This window comes from Limulus polyphemus, unplaced genomic scaffold, assembly GCF_000517525.1.
Source record: "Limulus polyphemus unplaced genomic scaffold, Limulus_polyphemus-2.1.2 Scaffold1438, whole genome shotgun sequence".
Taxonomy (NCBI): domain Eukaryota; kingdom Metazoa; phylum Arthropoda; class Merostomata; order Xiphosura; family Limulidae; genus Limulus; species Limulus polyphemus.
The window spans coordinates 201,738-219,095 of record NW_013667048.1 but is presented as its reverse complement, the minus strand read 5'-3'; the positions used below and the strand labels follow the sequence as shown (position 1 = coordinate 219,095).

At 31.8% G+C, this 17,358-nt stretch overlaps 1 protein-coding gene across 1 annotated transcript in view; it reads right to left on the bottom strand.

The window, feature by feature from the left end:
- LOC106463563 (neurobeachin-like) overlaps positions 1 to 17,358 on the bottom strand; it is a 75,920-nt gene that overhangs the window by 20,825 nt on the left and 37,737 nt on the right. The window contains exons 24-36 of the mRNA XM_022391103.1: positions 16,327 to 16,507; positions 15,779 to 15,888; positions 14,802 to 14,909; positions 12,131 to 12,320; positions 11,789 to 11,898; positions 11,013 to 11,445; positions 10,446 to 10,572; positions 8,649 to 8,757; positions 7,653 to 7,944; positions 6,676 to 6,822; positions 4,437 to 4,573; positions 2,203 to 2,320; positions 412 to 516 (exon numbers count right to left, since the gene is read on the bottom strand). Coding sequence (XP_022246811.1) covers positions 412 to 516; positions 2,203 to 2,320; positions 4,437 to 4,573; positions 6,676 to 6,822; positions 7,653 to 7,944; positions 8,649 to 8,757; positions 10,446 to 10,572; positions 11,013 to 11,445; positions 11,789 to 11,898; positions 12,131 to 12,320; positions 14,802 to 14,909; positions 15,779 to 15,888; positions 16,327 to 16,507 — 2,167 coding nt within the window. The remainder of the gene's footprint in view (positions 1 to 411; positions 517 to 2,202; positions 2,321 to 4,436; positions 4,574 to 6,675; positions 6,823 to 7,652; positions 7,945 to 8,648; positions 8,758 to 10,445; positions 10,573 to 11,012; positions 11,446 to 11,788; positions 11,899 to 12,130; positions 12,321 to 14,801; positions 14,910 to 15,778; positions 15,889 to 16,326; positions 16,508 to 17,358) is intronic.

Genomic DNA, 17,358 nt, shown 5'->3' with positions numbered 1-17,358 from the left:
TATATATATATATATATATATATATATATATATCTGTAATGGGATGTAGACTTTATGATAAATAACCTAAGGGTATTAGTAAGCCTAAAAAGATTTAACAAAGTCCACTAACAGTGATTAGCAATGCAAGTTTTACAGTACTATTAGTATAATAAATGATAGTTCTACAGTGCTATTAGAATACTGAACAATATGTATTTTACAGTGTGCTATTAATGTATTGAACAATGTGAGTTTTACAGTGTGCTATTAATGTGGGTTTTACATTTATTATCAATGTGCCAAACAATGTGGGTTTTACATTTATTATCAATGTGCCAAACAATGTGGGTTTTAAGTTTGTTATCAATGTGCTAAACAATGTACAATTTAAGATCAAATCACGGTGACTGTCAAAATAACAATAAACTCACCCTGATTGTGGAATTCCATACTTAACACCAATACCAACAGATGGCAGTGCATGGATCACCTTCTTGACAGTAGCAGTGTCATCAAATGAAAACATAATTGATGCTGTAGAAAGAAATGTTATAATTCATAATATATTTCAGAAAAAGTGTGCCTTTGTGTGAATAAAAACAGAGCCACTCTCAAAAGAGCTAGAATTTTATAATTTTTATTTATAATGAAATAATTTAAATACATTGAAAAATATATAAAGAAATCATGATTTTGAAGAAATAATAAAAAGGTTGAGATGGTGTTTCAAAGATTAAAAATAATTAATAATATTATAATGCTTGACTTTATCATTATCCTTAGAGAATATTTGATTATCACATTTAACTTATAATGACAAATTCCAGGACTGTCAGGCAAACAGAGTTGCAAATGTATCAGTAAACTACCTTCAGGTATAAAGAAATAAGATTTATGATAAACTTGAGCCTGCACCTACAACATCAAGTATAAGAATATGAGATGTGTTCAAACCTGCACCCACCACATCAAGTATAAAACTATAGAATGTGTTCAAACCTGCACCCACCACATCAAGTATAAAACTATAAAATGTGTTCAAACCTGCACCCACTACATCAAGTATAAAACTATAAAATGTGTTCAAACCTGCACCCACCACAACAAGTATAAAACTTTAAAATGTGTTCAAACCTGCACCCACTACATCAAGTATAAAACTGTATAATGTGTTTAAACCCGCACCCACATCAAGTATAAGGATGTAGGATGTGTTTAAACCTGCACCCACATCAAGTATAAGGATGTGGGATGTGTTTAAACTCACACCCACATCAAGTATAAGGATGTAGGATGTGTTCAAACCTGCACCCACCACATCAAGTATAAGGATGTACGATGTGTTTAAACTCGCACCCACATCAAGTATAAGGATGTAGGATGTGTTTAAACCTCACCCACATCAAGTATAAGGATGTAGGATGTGTTTAAACTCACACCCACATCAAGTATAAGGATGTAGGATGTGTTTAAACCTGCACCCACATCAAGTATAAGGATGTACGATGTGTTTAAACCTGCAGCCACTACCCCAGTAAAGCACTTGATAAATACAGGTTTTCGGCAGTAGAAGTACAAGTTTTTTGTCCTATACCATATTTAAAATTGTTTCTATGACATTTCTTCCAAATGAAATCAAAGCATTTTAAGAACTTTTCATGACCACCACATTATATTTTCCAGAACCAAAAATGCTACATCAACTACAGTGCACACTGCCTAACATCCAAGCACATGTTCAGTGGTATAAAGGATAATGGATATCAATAATGCTTATAAAATAAAACCACTGTAAAAACACAACATTGAAATAGAATGTTTATTTTATCTAGCAACATTTCGAGCAACTGCTCTTAGTTAGGCCTAAAATGATAACATAATGTCTCTAAAAATACAGTAAAATTCTAGTAAAGACTTTGGAATGGATAAAACAGTGTTGTGAGCTTTTTTTTTTATAATCCTCAGAATGTTTTCACTTTGAATTAAGTAAAAAGAACTTGTAATACGAACCAGTAAGTCATGTTACATATGCATTTAAGAAATGCTATCTCTGCATACTGTATTACTATATATTACATTGTGAGTTTTAAAAACTGATACTCACGTTTGTAATGAATGATATTAAATTAATTTCCCTATTTTTTCAATCCCTAAATGCAGAGCTTATTTCAAGTCTATCTGTGCTCTTGGGAAAATTCTTTAAGTCTATGTTATACTCACTTCTAGAAGCCAGAAAAATTTCCACAGCAACATATTGTAGGAAATATCTCCTCGAAAAGATTGCTCGAATTTCTGAAAAATGCCATTTCCCATGGATATTATCACAATACTTCAGTATCTGAAACAGAAAATATACATTTATGGATTTAACCTAAAGTTGTAAAGAACAGTGCATTGCTTCAGCCCTTGAGAAAATAGTATATACATAAAAGGAAAAACAGGGGCAAAGCTGTATAAAACAATACAGCTTCAAAATAAATAGAAAATTAGGTTGTCCATCATAAGCAAAACCACCAAATGGTGTTGCTGACCCTTAACAAAATCATGTACTTGTCCACAATGGTGTCGCTGGCCCTCAACAAAATCATGTACTTGTCCACAATGGTGTCACTGGCCCTTAACAAAATCATGTACTTGTCCACAATAGTGTCACTAGCTCTTAACAAAATCATGTACTTGTCCACAATGGTGTGGCTGATTGTGGACAAGTACATGATTTTGTTAAGGGTGGTGTGGCCCGGCCCTTAACAAAAATCATGTACTTGTCCACAATAGTGTCGCTGGCCCTTAACAAAATCATGTACTTGTCCACAATAGTGTCACTAGCCCTTAACAAAATCATGTACTTGTCCACAATGGTGTGGCTGGCCCTTAACAAAATCATGTACTTGTCCACAATGATGTGGCTGGCCCTTAACAAAATCATGTACTTGTCCACAATGATGTGGCCGGCCATAAACAAAATCATGTACTTGTCCACAATGGTGTGGCCAGCCCTTAACCAAAATCATGTACTTGTCCACAATGGTGTCGCTGGCCCTTAACAAAATCATGTACTTGTCCACAATGGTGTCGCTGGCCCTTAACAAAATCATGTACTTGTCCACAATGGTGTCGCTGGCCCTTAACAAAATCATGTACTTGTCCACAATGGTGTCGCTGGCCCTTAACAAAATCATGTACTTGTCCACAATGGTGTATGAGATATCTATATCTAGCTAAAGTAAGGCTACCTTATCATTAAAAAGTACAACATATATCAATATCTTGTTAATTTAAAAGCTACTTTATCTCAACAAGTATAAGAGATATCTATATCTAGCTAAAGTAAGGCTACCTTATCATTAAAAAGTATAACAAGTATCTATATCTTGTTACATTAATGACTACCTTATCCTTAACAAGTACCAGAGATATCTATATCTATGTCAAATACTCGTAGCTCCATGACACACAAAATCAAAATCTTACCAAGAGATATACTTTTCTTAGTAGTAGGTGAAAATTATAAAGTTTAAACATTTTTAATGAACTAGGTTATCACCAGCAATTAAAGTAGTGTATGTTACAACTGTAAACATGTTACAACTGTAAACATCATAGTTTGTTTCACTCAACTAAAAATATTCAAAGAGGTCTATCCAAAAGTTTACTTTAACCTGATGTACTCAAATTTATGTGCCCAAAATGCTAAGCCTATAGGGGATGAAAAGTAGACTTAATAATTTTGGAAACCTTTTTTTCTCAAGGATCAAATACAATGCATTTGACAGTTAAAAGTAAGAACAGTCTCCTTAACTGCAAACCTTAATTTAATCCACTATAATCTCATCAGACATGACTCAAAACTAAAAGTTGCTTCTGAAACACATATATCACAATAATATGTTTTGAGATGTTATGAATAAATACAAATAAACTAATCAAAAAATGAACAAATGATAAAAATTATGAAAAACTGAAGAAAAAACAACAACAATAACTTTCACATAGACCTAATTTCCTTGTTCACCTTTATTCAGAAGGAGACAAGGTTTTATTTATTTTTTTCTCTTTTTACCTTTCTTTATTTTGTAGTTTTTTGTATTTGCTAACAATGTCCCCAAACACCTTTTTCCTCATGTGTTTTTCATTTTGCTCATATTTTGTGGACACCAGCTTCTGATTTAATTTTCTTGTGCTATTTACAAGCACAGGTAAATTCTTTTAACTTTTGTCTTCTTTTTTAGATATGCAATGTTTTACTACTTTTCTGATGAATTATTTTTAAGTTTCTTTGCCTAAAAACTGTTCATACTGCCGCATCTCAATGTCTCCAAACTTAAAGACTCACAGTATTTAACACTTAGAAAAACATTAGAAGTTAGAATGCTACACTTCATAATGTATTCAAACAGTGCAGTAAAGCTACAAGAAATAAAATTATAATAATACACATATTTTGTCTGCCCTACCTCTTGGTTGACTTTTTTATAGCTTGGATGTTCTTCATCTACATCAAAGAAAACCTCAGTGTGCGTAATGGACACATTACCAGGAAGTTCCATGCCCGGAGTTATGAGTTTACATCTTGTAACCAAGGTAACTTGTCCTACGAAATATAATGACGATGAGTAACGACGCAACATTTTCTAACCCAGTAACCGGTGAATAAACAATGTTTAATGTATTCATCATGAGAAAATGATGATTTGGACTGATACAAGTTAGAATGTACTTTCTCTATGTACTGAAATACCATTAATAATATTTTAATTCTCAAAACTGTTTATGATCACATATTGATAATACAAAGAAATAAAAATATTATAACTTAAAAATCACTTAAAAGACACACAATCAATGTAAGAAAAACATATTGTTATCATTTTTGAAAATACACTTATGTGTGTGTGACAGATAACAATCAGAACAAATGAATTAACAAGTATTAAGAAAAACTGCAAAGCTATAAGTGTATGGTCACAATATACCAGCTACTGAATTGGCTAAGTACAGTAAATTTCTGTATTTTTAAAGAAATGTGTGTGTATGGAAAAATGTTTCAGTCCAAGCACTATCACAAGAGCAAGAAGTTCTAATAATGTTTAGAATAATATTGAATTGGAAAACCAAGTCTAACCCAACCATGAACACAGACTAAAATAGTAATCAACTCCTCAACAAACTTCTTAAAGAACATAACAGAAGCAATCAACTGACATTTCACAGGCAAGGTTACCAACTCCAATATTAACAACACAGACTCCACGTTCCACCCTTTATGAAGATATAGTCATGGTTACCAAGTAAAACACTTTCACATGTTAACAACTCTGTCCATTTTGTAGAGATTACGAAAGCAACCAAAATAACTTCACAAGACACAATGATAAAATTTGATGTATCCATCTACTTCATTAACGTATCAACCCCCAATACACTACAAATACATCATCAACAGCTTGAAAATAGCATATAATCACCACAATAACACAACTCACAACCTCCTGTATCAAAATAACCTATTTCCAATATCAAGATAAGTATTATAAACAACAAGAAGGCTTAGCTATGGGCTCACCTCTGTCATCAAAACTCAGTAACTTTTACTTGGAATATCACTATATTGCAAAGATAATGCCCTAAAAACAGCCACCCTGCTCTCAGTATATGGCTCAGACATGTTGATGCATTTATAATAGGGCCAAGTTAAAGATAAGAACCACCTGAACAGATAAACTTCACTGTTATAATACACAAGAAAAAGATAAAAAAACACCCATTTCTAGATGTAATGGTCACCAAATAACTTGTAAACTATAGGAAACCTACAAATATTAGTAAGTACCTTGACTTTAACACCCATTCTAAAACAATAATGGTTACCAAGTAACTTGTACACCACAGGAAACCCACAGATACTGGTAAATACCTTGAATACAAATCAGAGAGTTTACAGATGAGAATCACAGACCAGCTAGTTTCAACATGGGAATCACAGACAAGCTAGTTTCAACATGGGAATCACAGACAAGCTAGTTTCAAGATGGGAATCACAGACAAGCTAGTTTCAACATGGGAATCACAGACAAGCTAGTTTCAACATGGGAATCACAGACAAGCTAGTTTCAACATGGGAATCACAGACAAGCTAGTTTCAACATGGGAATCACAGACAAGCTAGTTTCAACATGGGAATCACAGACTAACTAGTTTCAACATGGGAATCACAGACTAACTAGATTCAAGATGGGAATCACAGACTAACTAGTTTCAACATGGGAATCACAGACTAACTAGTTTCAACATGGGAATCACAGACTAACTAGATTCAAGATGGGAATCACAGACAAGCTAATTTCAACATGGGAATCACAGAAATAGTTGTATTGTACCAGACACTGTAATGTGCAAGTGGGCTGTTTTAGAGCTATCACATGAGCAGAGATGCCTCCAAATATGTGGAAACAGATTATGTTACAGCTCTAAGTAGATTAAAGCTTCTAAGAGAAACACTGAAGATATCAGAATGAAAAGGCAGGCCACCTGTAAGAATATGCTATTATCCAAACTACATGAACTTTAGACACACAGATGATGTAAGAATGCTATAAAACTAGAGATTTCTAAAATAAACAATTTCTTGCAACATTTTAATGGACATATACAGGTTTAAAATGTTTGCTAATCTAACTACAGTTTCTCACTAACCTTGTAATTCAGCCTCCGACTCGTGTTCCTTATCATCCCACAACTCCATGTCTGTTTCATTGCCCTGAAGTTGCTGATGTTGCTTACATTTTGTAGGGATGGACAAACTGTTAAGATCCTTGTCTTGTCCAATGTACTCTAATGAGCCTAAAAAACAGAAAAAAATTCCATCATTAAACAACAGACAGGATCTGTATACCTTCAAAACACTGTTATTACACAACAGAGGATCTGTATATCTTCAAAACCCTGTTATTACACAACAGAGGATCTGTATACCTTCAAAACCCTGTTATTACACAACAAAGGATCTGTATACCTTCAAAACCCTGTTATTACACAACAAAGGATCTGTATACCTTCAAAACACTGTTATTACACAACGAAGGATCTGTATACCTTCAAAACCCTGTTATTACACAACAGAGGATCTGTATACCTTCAAAACCCTGTTATTACAGAACAGAGGATCTGTATATCTTCAAAACCCTGTTATTACAGAACAGAGGATCTGTATACCTTCAAAACCCTGTTATTACAGAACAGAGGATCTGTATACCTTCAAAACACTGTTATTACAGAACAGAGGATCTGTATACCTTAAAAACACTGTTATTACACAACAAAGGATCTGTATACCTTAAAACAACTGTTATTACACAACAAAGGATCTGTATACCTTCAAAACACTGTTATTACACAACAGGGGATCTGTATACCTTCAAAACTGTTATTACACAACAGAGGATCTGTATACCTTCAAAACACTGTTATTACAGAACAGAGGATCTGTATACCTTCAAAACACTGTTATTACAGAACAGAGGATCTGTATACCTTCAAAACCCTGTTTACATCTGTTCTGTACATTAAAGGGCCACGCAGCAATACTGTGTCACTCAGTATCATTATATTCCAACTGACTAACTTTCTAGTGAATAAAGCTACATATATTTCTTCATTTTATGTTTGCATACCTTTGTCTTCTGTGGTTCTCAGTGTAGCTTCAGGGTGGCTAGACCCAAGACTGTTGTGTACCAATCGTTTCCGTCGTCGACCATCATCCTCCCATGTATCTAGTTTCAGAAACTCTCGGAAGGTTAGTCCCCACCTACTACTCCAAGGCCCCAGCTTGTTGGTCATCAAGTTCAGTAGTTTTTCCAACAAACGATTAGCTAACAAACTATCTCTCCGTCGGGCCGCAGCAATCAAGTGACTACACATCTTCTCCTCCTCTTTTCTGTCCAAAGCAACTTGTTCACATAGTGCCTGAATCATGAGAAAAACAAAGAAGTCAAAGTAAAGCAAAAGAAATTTCCACCAACTGTATCAATAAATACATTTTGAAATAGCTCGTTTTTCACATAAATAAAAATGGAGAAGAAAAATATATAAAGAAAAAGTAAAAGAAAGAAAGATTAACTAATTTTCTCTAAGTTAAAGTAATGAACCTTGTGCTAATTCTTGTTTCCATTAATTAATGAACAATTACAATGTCATAATACACAAAGTGTTCAATAGAATAGAAAATTAAAACAGAAAATGCTTGAAAACAATAAGGTTAAATTAGTTCTTATGGTTTTTATTTCCATTCAGAATTCCTTTATATTTTGTTTTTCTATTTATTCTACAGCAATAAACCACTTGAGTGAAGATACATAAAAATCTATATTTTAAAATATTTTCAAAACCATTTTAATTCTGAAGTTGAACTAAGAACTTATCCGCAAATCAACAAAAAATTGCAATAAATTAATTTTGAGCTTTACAAGTTGAATGGAAAAGTTTAAGAGCCGTGCCTTTAGTGATTAACAAGTTTACTGCAGAGAGTTGTAGCTGTAAATTTGGTTCCTAAAGCATGATTAAAAATTACGGGTTCGAATTCTGACAGAACTTAGTTTTCAGCACTTCAGAAAAATTCCTATTTCATTTAGTTTCTATACTGCCTATCAATTTTCTACACTAACACTCACCTCAAATTCTCCATGTTTCAATACATCATCTGCTCTCATTCGGTTCAATATAAACTCTGCCTCTTTAGCAACTCGAACTGTGTGATCCTTCATCGAGTGAGAAAGTAACCTACAAAACAAATAATAAAAACTAGGTCATGCTGAGAAAAAAATCAAAGTTCCTAGAAAAGAAAACATCTGAAAATAGTATTGTTAATGTATTACACAAATGACTTAAGATCGTTAAGAAAACCAGCATGATGAAACCCCTAACATACATGCACATAATAAATAATAATAATATGCAAGTATAAAAGAGGAAAATAAATGAAAATAAACAGAAATGATGTTTGCCACCTAGCAGCAGGTTATAAAATTTGTTTGAATGCACAGTAATACATGAAACTCCATCCTAATCTATTAGAGTTCTCTAATATTCTAAAAATTGTCTATACTCCCACACTTATGCAGCACTAACTAAAAATGTGCTAAATCCTATGATGTCCTGTCACATATTATGCCTAATGATTCCCATTGTTTCAATATTTACACACATTCAAACCCACTGACACAATCTTCTACTTCGATAAGATTTTCATGGAGTAACAATTTACTGTTTGTATAAAGAATGTTGTAGAGTAACAATTTACTGTTGTATAAAAGATTGTTGTGGAGTAACAATTTACTGTTGTATAAAGACTGTCGTAGAGTAACAATTTACTGTTGTATAAAGACTGTCGTAGAGTAACAATTTACTGTTGTATAAAGACTGTCGTAGAGTAACAATTTACTGTTGTATAAAGACTGTCGTAGTGTAACAATTTACTGTTGTATAAAAGAGTGTTGTGGAGTAACAATTTACTGTTTGTATAAAGATTGTTGTGGAGTAACAATTTACTGCTGTATAAAAGATTGTTGTGGAGTAACAATTTACTGTTGTATAAAGAATGCCGTAGAGTAACAATTTACTGTTGTATAAAAGAGTGTTGTGGAGTAACAATTTACTGTTTGTATAAAGATTGTTGTGGAGTAACAATTTACTGTTTGTATAAAGACCGTTGTGAAGTAACAATTTATTGTTTGTATAAAGACTGTCCTGCAGTAACAATTTATTGTTTGTATAAAGACCGTTGTGAAGTAACAATTTATAAAGACAGTTGTGGAATAACAATTTACTGTTTTTATAAACAATGTCCTGCAGTAGAAAACCTGAAGAAGACAGACCAATGTTCCATCGGAACATTTAGTATGTTCCCCAACCTAAAACCACTTTATTATGCTTATAAATCATATTTTCAGTTTATTATTATATTAATATAAAGTATTTCCATACACAAGTAACAACAATTGTTTTCCACAAGCACTATTATGTAATAACAATTTGTTTTTACAAATAATGTTATGCAAAAAAAATTCTTTCTTGCAAGCATTGTTATGTAACAAATTGATTTTTCAAAGCATAGTCATGTAGGCACAATGTACTGCCTGATTTTATAGACAGATTCACAATCTTATACTCACAATCTACTGATTTAACATAGCCATATAGTCAATAATTTACTATTTTGTTAAGTCATGCTGTATTAACTTTATCTTTTAAAAGTAGTAATGTAATCACAATTTTAAAATCTTACATCATGTTAGTTTGCATCAGTTACACAATCCAAAACTTTATTTACTAGTTCTATAAATGCTAATCCTACTAAACACACTTACCTTCCTTCGTTTACTAGTTCTATAAATGCTAGTCCTACTAAAAACACTTGCCTTCCTTCATTTACTAGTTCTATAAATGCTAGTCCTGCTAAAAACACTTACCTTCCTTCATTTACTAGTTCTATAAATGCTAGTCCTGCATGTTTCTGCAGAGAATTTTGCCATTCCTGAGAACACAACAGCATTACGAGTTCTACAACTGAGGAACTGTTTTTAAAGGTAACCAAACCTACAAAAGAAAACAAAAAACATGAAACAGAATAGTCTTTCTTTTTCTCAATACTTAAGAGAGTAATATTTGTTTTTATCTATAAGTTCAGAATTATCTAAACTAACTACATGTAATTTCAACACTGATAAAATTTACAAAAGAAAAACAATTATTAAATTTTCACAATTGAAATAAAATTGACCAAAAACTAAAAAGTTCTATTTTATAAACACATTTACACTAATGTTCCTTTGGGATTTCTAATAACTTAACAAAATAAATTAACAGACCATAAAAAACAACATAATATCAAGAAATAAAAAGAAAAATAACTGCACTCTGAGTAGTGTAAATTAAGATTTTAATAGATGTGTGCTTTTGTTTTCATAAAATACAAATTTCTCATTCATCATATAACAAATTGAAGCTACACAACTATTAGGAAAGTGAAATCTTACCTTTACCCTCAATCAGCAGGTCTTGTCCATGAGAACCAATCAGCGTTTTTGACAAGAAAGATGAAAAATCCACCATAATATCTTTGAGAAGAGGACAAACACCTCCAAGAGCTTTCTCTAACTTTTGAGTGATGAGGGCTTCTCGAGAGGAAGGAAGAGGGATGCTTAAAGGCCCTGGAGCTTTCCATGTTGTTAGTGGAAGAGCCTCTGGGCGTCCATTTAGGGGTAAACTACCATTAACCCCCTTAGATGGTACATTCCCAGTGGTTGAGCTAGGCCTGTTCCCTTGAACATTTTGGTGTTCAATAACTGCTAATTTCCCAACATCACTTTTGTGATGTGACTCAATGTTTAGCTGGGATTCAGCAGCTGATGTCTTAGTGCACTCATCCACAGAGTTTCTGGAATCTCCAGAGTGACCAGAATCAGAGAGCTAAGATTCAAAGTAATTATCATGAACAGAGTTTTCAATTAACCAAAAGTAGAAAAAATCTAATCTATCGAGTTTGTCACAAAACTGTCCATCAAACTAAACAAACTTTATACACATTAAATTTTTAATAATCCATCAAATTTAGTTTAGTTTTGGCACAAACAATCTGCAGTATTGTGTCATTGAAGCCCTAAAAATGTATTTACTTCATAAAAAAATGTTTTATCATACTTGTAATACATCTCTTATGTAATAAGTATATTTTATAAAGCATATACAGATAACTTTACACTTTGATTATTTCTAAGTTATAAAGTCTTGAAAAACTGAAGGAGCTACTAACCTGCAAGACTTTGGTTGTCTCGATTTGGGTTGTTTTTAAAGAGCTATAGATGCCACCATTTTGAGCCAATGGTGTAGGTTCTTGTATTTTATCCTCTAATGTGTGCTGGCCTAAAAAAATAAAAGCAATGTCTTATTATCTTTTCTTTACATACAATTACAATTTCCAATCTTTAGTTAAACTCATTTAATTTGCTAACTGAAAACAAAAGCTTGTTTCTTTAACCAAGTACAGGATATTTTTTATAGATAAACTAGAGAATGAGTGATTCCATTATTTGATTCTGAATTAAACTAGAGATATGTATAATATTCTCAAATTAGATCAACAAGTTTTTCTAACCTGTTTGTCTAGAGGAAGGGTCTGATATTACAGATGCTTCACCTATGATTCGAGAGGTTGTGGCACTAGTGTCATCATACAGAACTGACCTTGGTATGGGTTCCAGAATATCCCGATATTTGGAAACCATCAAAACAGAAATAAAGTACACGACTGCCAATGCTATAAAATGGGATTGTTTAGTCTCATCCTGTGAAGGAGAAATGTAAACAAACAATGTTACCTAAATAAAACCACACACACACAACTAATAATGTTTGTTTGTTCATGTTATACCAACACTTATAGCATAAAAATGTAGCTAACAATTCGTATTTTAATAGTATATAAGTTATTATATTTATAAGACAATATTAAAACAAATATTAAATTTCCCCTAGTGTTAGAATTGTGACATTATTTCTCTAGGTATCCCCTCTTCTCTAACTTATTTATCACCCCTCCAAAAAGTACGAAATTTGACATAATTTACTCATTATAATGTTACATTGCTCAGGCAAAGCAAAGTTTTTATAGTCTTCAATCTTATTTGTTTACAGAGCCATCACATAGAAAATCAGACCTCTCTTATCATGCCCACCTGTCACATCCTCTATTTCAGAAATTGCCAACAGTTCTCTCTGTTGTTCAATACTATATTATTTATATACTATAGAAAGCTTTCTCTATGAAATGACTTACTATATTACATTGTTTTCTGTACATTTAATTGTCAATTTTGCTTTCAGTTCAAGCTTTATTCACACAGGAAACACATTGACTAGCTTAGATGAATTTGTCACGGCTCTTACTGCATAGTAAGAAAGCCAGAAAAATTGTGATAGTTATGGGATAATGTCTGCTTTTTACAAGCTATTTTTCTGTGTTCTTTGGTGCATTATTTAATTAAATAAAAAATTATTTAGTGCAGTACTACCAAGAGTATAAAATAATATAGTTAAATGTCATCGACACTTGACAATAGAGAAAATAGAAGACAAAGGTAAGTACATTTGTGTTCTTTATTTCTTATTATAAAAGTAACTAAAATGTAAAAATAGGAAACTTTTTAAGTTAGTTACAGTGAAATTAGGTGATATAATAATAATAATCAAACAAAATTTTTCAAGAGGTATGCTCACAAGTAGATTGTAGTTCAATAGCATAAAATAAGTTGCATGTTTACCATTTGATTTACAACTTATGATGGTTCGAATAGTTGTTAGACACGAGTCAAAGGGCAATAACAATTTAAGTATATAAATATATGTATACTGTTATGAGTTTAAAGCTATTTAGAATAAACAAATGTAGTTTCATGTTACAATTTGCAGTCGTTATAGAAAGGAAAAAAATGGTAATTTAGATTTATTTCGATTTTCTTTCTTTTTATTTTGGTAGTTTTGAGATTGGTAAAATTGACCAACTTTGTATTGAATTAGGGTAGAGAAAATAACGTGTAGAATATGGTTTTTTCCAGTAAAATAACATGTAAGATATAAAGTTTTACTGAAAAAAAGCCTTAAAATTTATTTAGGTTTTACAGGTTATGCAAATGAAATATGAGATTTTTAACACAAAGAAAAGAATTCTTAATCTTGATGTGGAAATCACTTTGCATTTGGAGTAGTAAAAAAAAAAAAGACTATAGATATTGACAAACAAATCTTTACTAAAATACTTCATTAAAAAATCTGACTTTTGTGTATATAAAAGCCTCTCAAATTTTATGGAGATACACGATGTATTAAAAGTTATGGAAACTATGATGAGTACAAAATCATTATGAGGTCACTCAGTTTGACTGACTTTGTAGCAAGAGAGTTAATGAGAATGACAAAACACCAAACCTATTATAGTTCATTAGTGAGAATGAGAAATACACCACAGCTGCTATAGTTTGTTAGTGAGAATAACAAAACACCAAACCTATTATAGTTCATTAGTGAGAATGAGAAATCACCACAACTGTTACGATTCATTAGTGAGAATAACAAAACACCAAACTTGTTTTAGTTCATTAGTAATAAATACATTTAACATAAAAACCAAATTTAACAATAAACTGCTAGTGCATTAAAGATATTTGCAGCTTTATATGACTGGTACTGTATTCACCAAGCATAAACAGAGAGAGAGAAAATAAAGACTTGGGATATCCTGGGCTATGCAATGTGTCTATCACTCATAACCAGTGAAAGGATTGGGACAAAACGAGACGTGTTCATTAGCAATAAACGGCGAGAAAAATTAAACCTCACATAATGGGTATTATGTGTACACTGAAATTAAAAGTAACAAATTAAGGCTTGGGACAGGAAAGGCCATGTGATGTGTTCAATGACACTTAAGTAGTGGTAAATGTTAAAAATTATCTTTCGGAAATTATTTCTTCTTTAATAATTGAGACAGTTATGTGTTGTGAAATAAAATATGTGGTGTGCTATGGAATGGACCATATTTATGTACATTTGAATCTGTTGTTGGAAAGAGAACTCAGACTATTTTGATGTCTATTTTGTTTATATGTTGTGATGAGATACTCCAACTTAATTTTCTGTGGTTCAAAAAGTACTGTTTATATTTCAGTTGATGTGTGTGGCAATTATATCCAGGTTTAAACTCACATATACAAGTATACATGTACATTGCACCTGAACTTTGTAATACAAAAAAATATTAAACCACTCACCACATCATGGTATACAACCGCTCGTAGTCGGTGAACATCAATATCTTGTAACAACTTCTCTAAGTCTTTCATATAACCACTGTGGTTCACAGAGTTATCACCTATATTCTACATAAACAGGAAAAAAAACTGTCATTACATTTGGTTCTGTTATCAAATTAACCCTGTCATAACAGTTGATGACCTACCTGGTGTCGAGTACACACCTCATATCAACATTTAAAATTTGAGTAAAAATAATAATTCTACATCTATTAAATTTTTGTTTCCTTAAATATACCTTAGAATTGATTTTTTGTGATTAAATGATAGTCATTTAGTGTAATTATAAAGTAAAATTAACGTCCCAACTTTCATTTCTGTACAGCTCCAAACAGTCTCATCTGTAAACAATGAACTGATTGATTTTTATTAATTTTTCTGCCCAGACTAAATTATAAGTTTAAAGAATGAAAATATAATGATCAATGTGTTGTTTTTCACATGATTTTCTTTCTTACCATGATGTCACACCATATGATCTAAAGTTCAGCTTTGATAATAGCTAAAACCAATAGCTAAATACAATTGGACAGAAGAGACTGTAATATATCTCTATCAAAATGAATTGAGCAGTAATATGCAGTTTCATGAGATATTGGTTACTGGAGCTAATGTGAAGTTTGGACAACTTAGAAACAAAGAACAGATATGGAATTTTTTTAAAGTTTCTTTAGACATTCTTTACAATCTCTTTGTTTCAAATAACACATCAAACCTTTCTATACACTTCCTATGATATCATCAAATAAAAAATCTCACAATAAATTATTTACATTATCACTATCTAATAATATAACCTTTATGAACATTTAATGAAACATAACACATGATATCAAACTTATCATGAATTGTTTAAATGTTGAACAAAGAAAGTTCACATCCTGTTATATATATTTTTGACTTGAGAATGACACATTTTCTTATTAATATCATACTTTTCCACCCATTAATGCTTGAATAGTCTCCTTAGCTGTTGACACTCTGGATGTTCGAGCCGGGTTTCTAGATTTGTGTTCTAAACACGTTCTTACAGCAGTTGTACACACTGCAAACAAAACAAAAAAATCAATGTTCCCAAACCAGTCAGTAACATAAGACAACCCTAAAATTACTCTCATTTCTACTTACTCTTGGTAACTTTAAACTTGATAATTAGTTTCTTCTAATACAAACATTGATGTACTACACATTACTTTCTGTGTATTCTTAAATTTGTTTGTATTAAGATATCCTGAAATTATCAAGTTCTTTCACAAAGTACAAAAACTACAAAATTAAAGTTCATCATTAATGCTTTCATTAGATCAAATACCAACAACTGACCATATTAAAACTTTAAAATTCTTTTTCTATGTACATTTTCAGTAACAATTAAATGTTAAATAAATGTTAGCACTACTCTAGTATCAAACAATGATTTTTTTTTTTTCTAACCAGGGAAGTACTACAAATAACTTTATAAAGATCTAATATTCTACACTACCTAGACGTAAACACTGTCTTAGAATTCCTCCACTGGGCATGTTCTTTTCTGCCTCGAGTTCACTAAAGTTCAAAGAAGAGTTAAATACTAAGACATCAGCCATGTTAGCAAGTCGTTGAAGGAAACCTCCTGCTACTTCCACTGGCATCCCTTGGGTTGGTTCTATTGCCTCAACTTCAGGCTATGAAAGAAAAAACATCAGTATTACATATTTCATGAACTTGGTTTAACTCTCTCAGAGACCTGTTAACAAAATGGTACCCTATTATAGAATTCACCAGAAACTTCATGATATAGTTGGCTTTTACCTTTTTAGTAACACATATGCACATAAGAGATTAATTTGAAATACCCTCTTGGTGCTGAGTTTAGAAAATCTTCACTGGATATCTTTAATATTTCTGAGCATTGTTTCTGATTTGATTAACATAGCATCTAAATCAAAGTTTTAAATTCTACACCTAACTTTGATGACTTAGTCAACAACTGTTTCATTTTCAATCTACCATTTTGCATGTAAAATTTATAATGTGGATGTATATTTATCACCTGTTACACCTTAACACTTTATCAATCATTTATTCTATTTCATGTCTCTACATCTACTGATGAACTTGTTCAGTAGTCAGTAGCTACAACTAAGTTGTACCTCTACTGATGAACTTGTTCTGTAGTCAGTAGCTACAACTAAGTTGTACCTCTACTGATGAACTTGTTCTGTCATCAGTAGGTATAAGTTTGATCTCTACATCTTCTGATGAAATTATTCTAATCAGCAACAAGTCAATAACCGTAGATCTTGTTATGAGTTTATTCAACACCTAACATCTTCACTTATGCTTGCAACAAGTCAATAACCCTAGATCTTGTTATGAGTTTATTCAACACCTAACATCTTCACTTATGCTTGCAACAAGTCAATAACCCTAAATCTTGTAATGAGTTTATTCAACACCTAACATTTTCACTTATACTTGCAACAAGTCAATAACCCTAAATCTTGTTATGAGTTTATTCAACACCTAACACCTT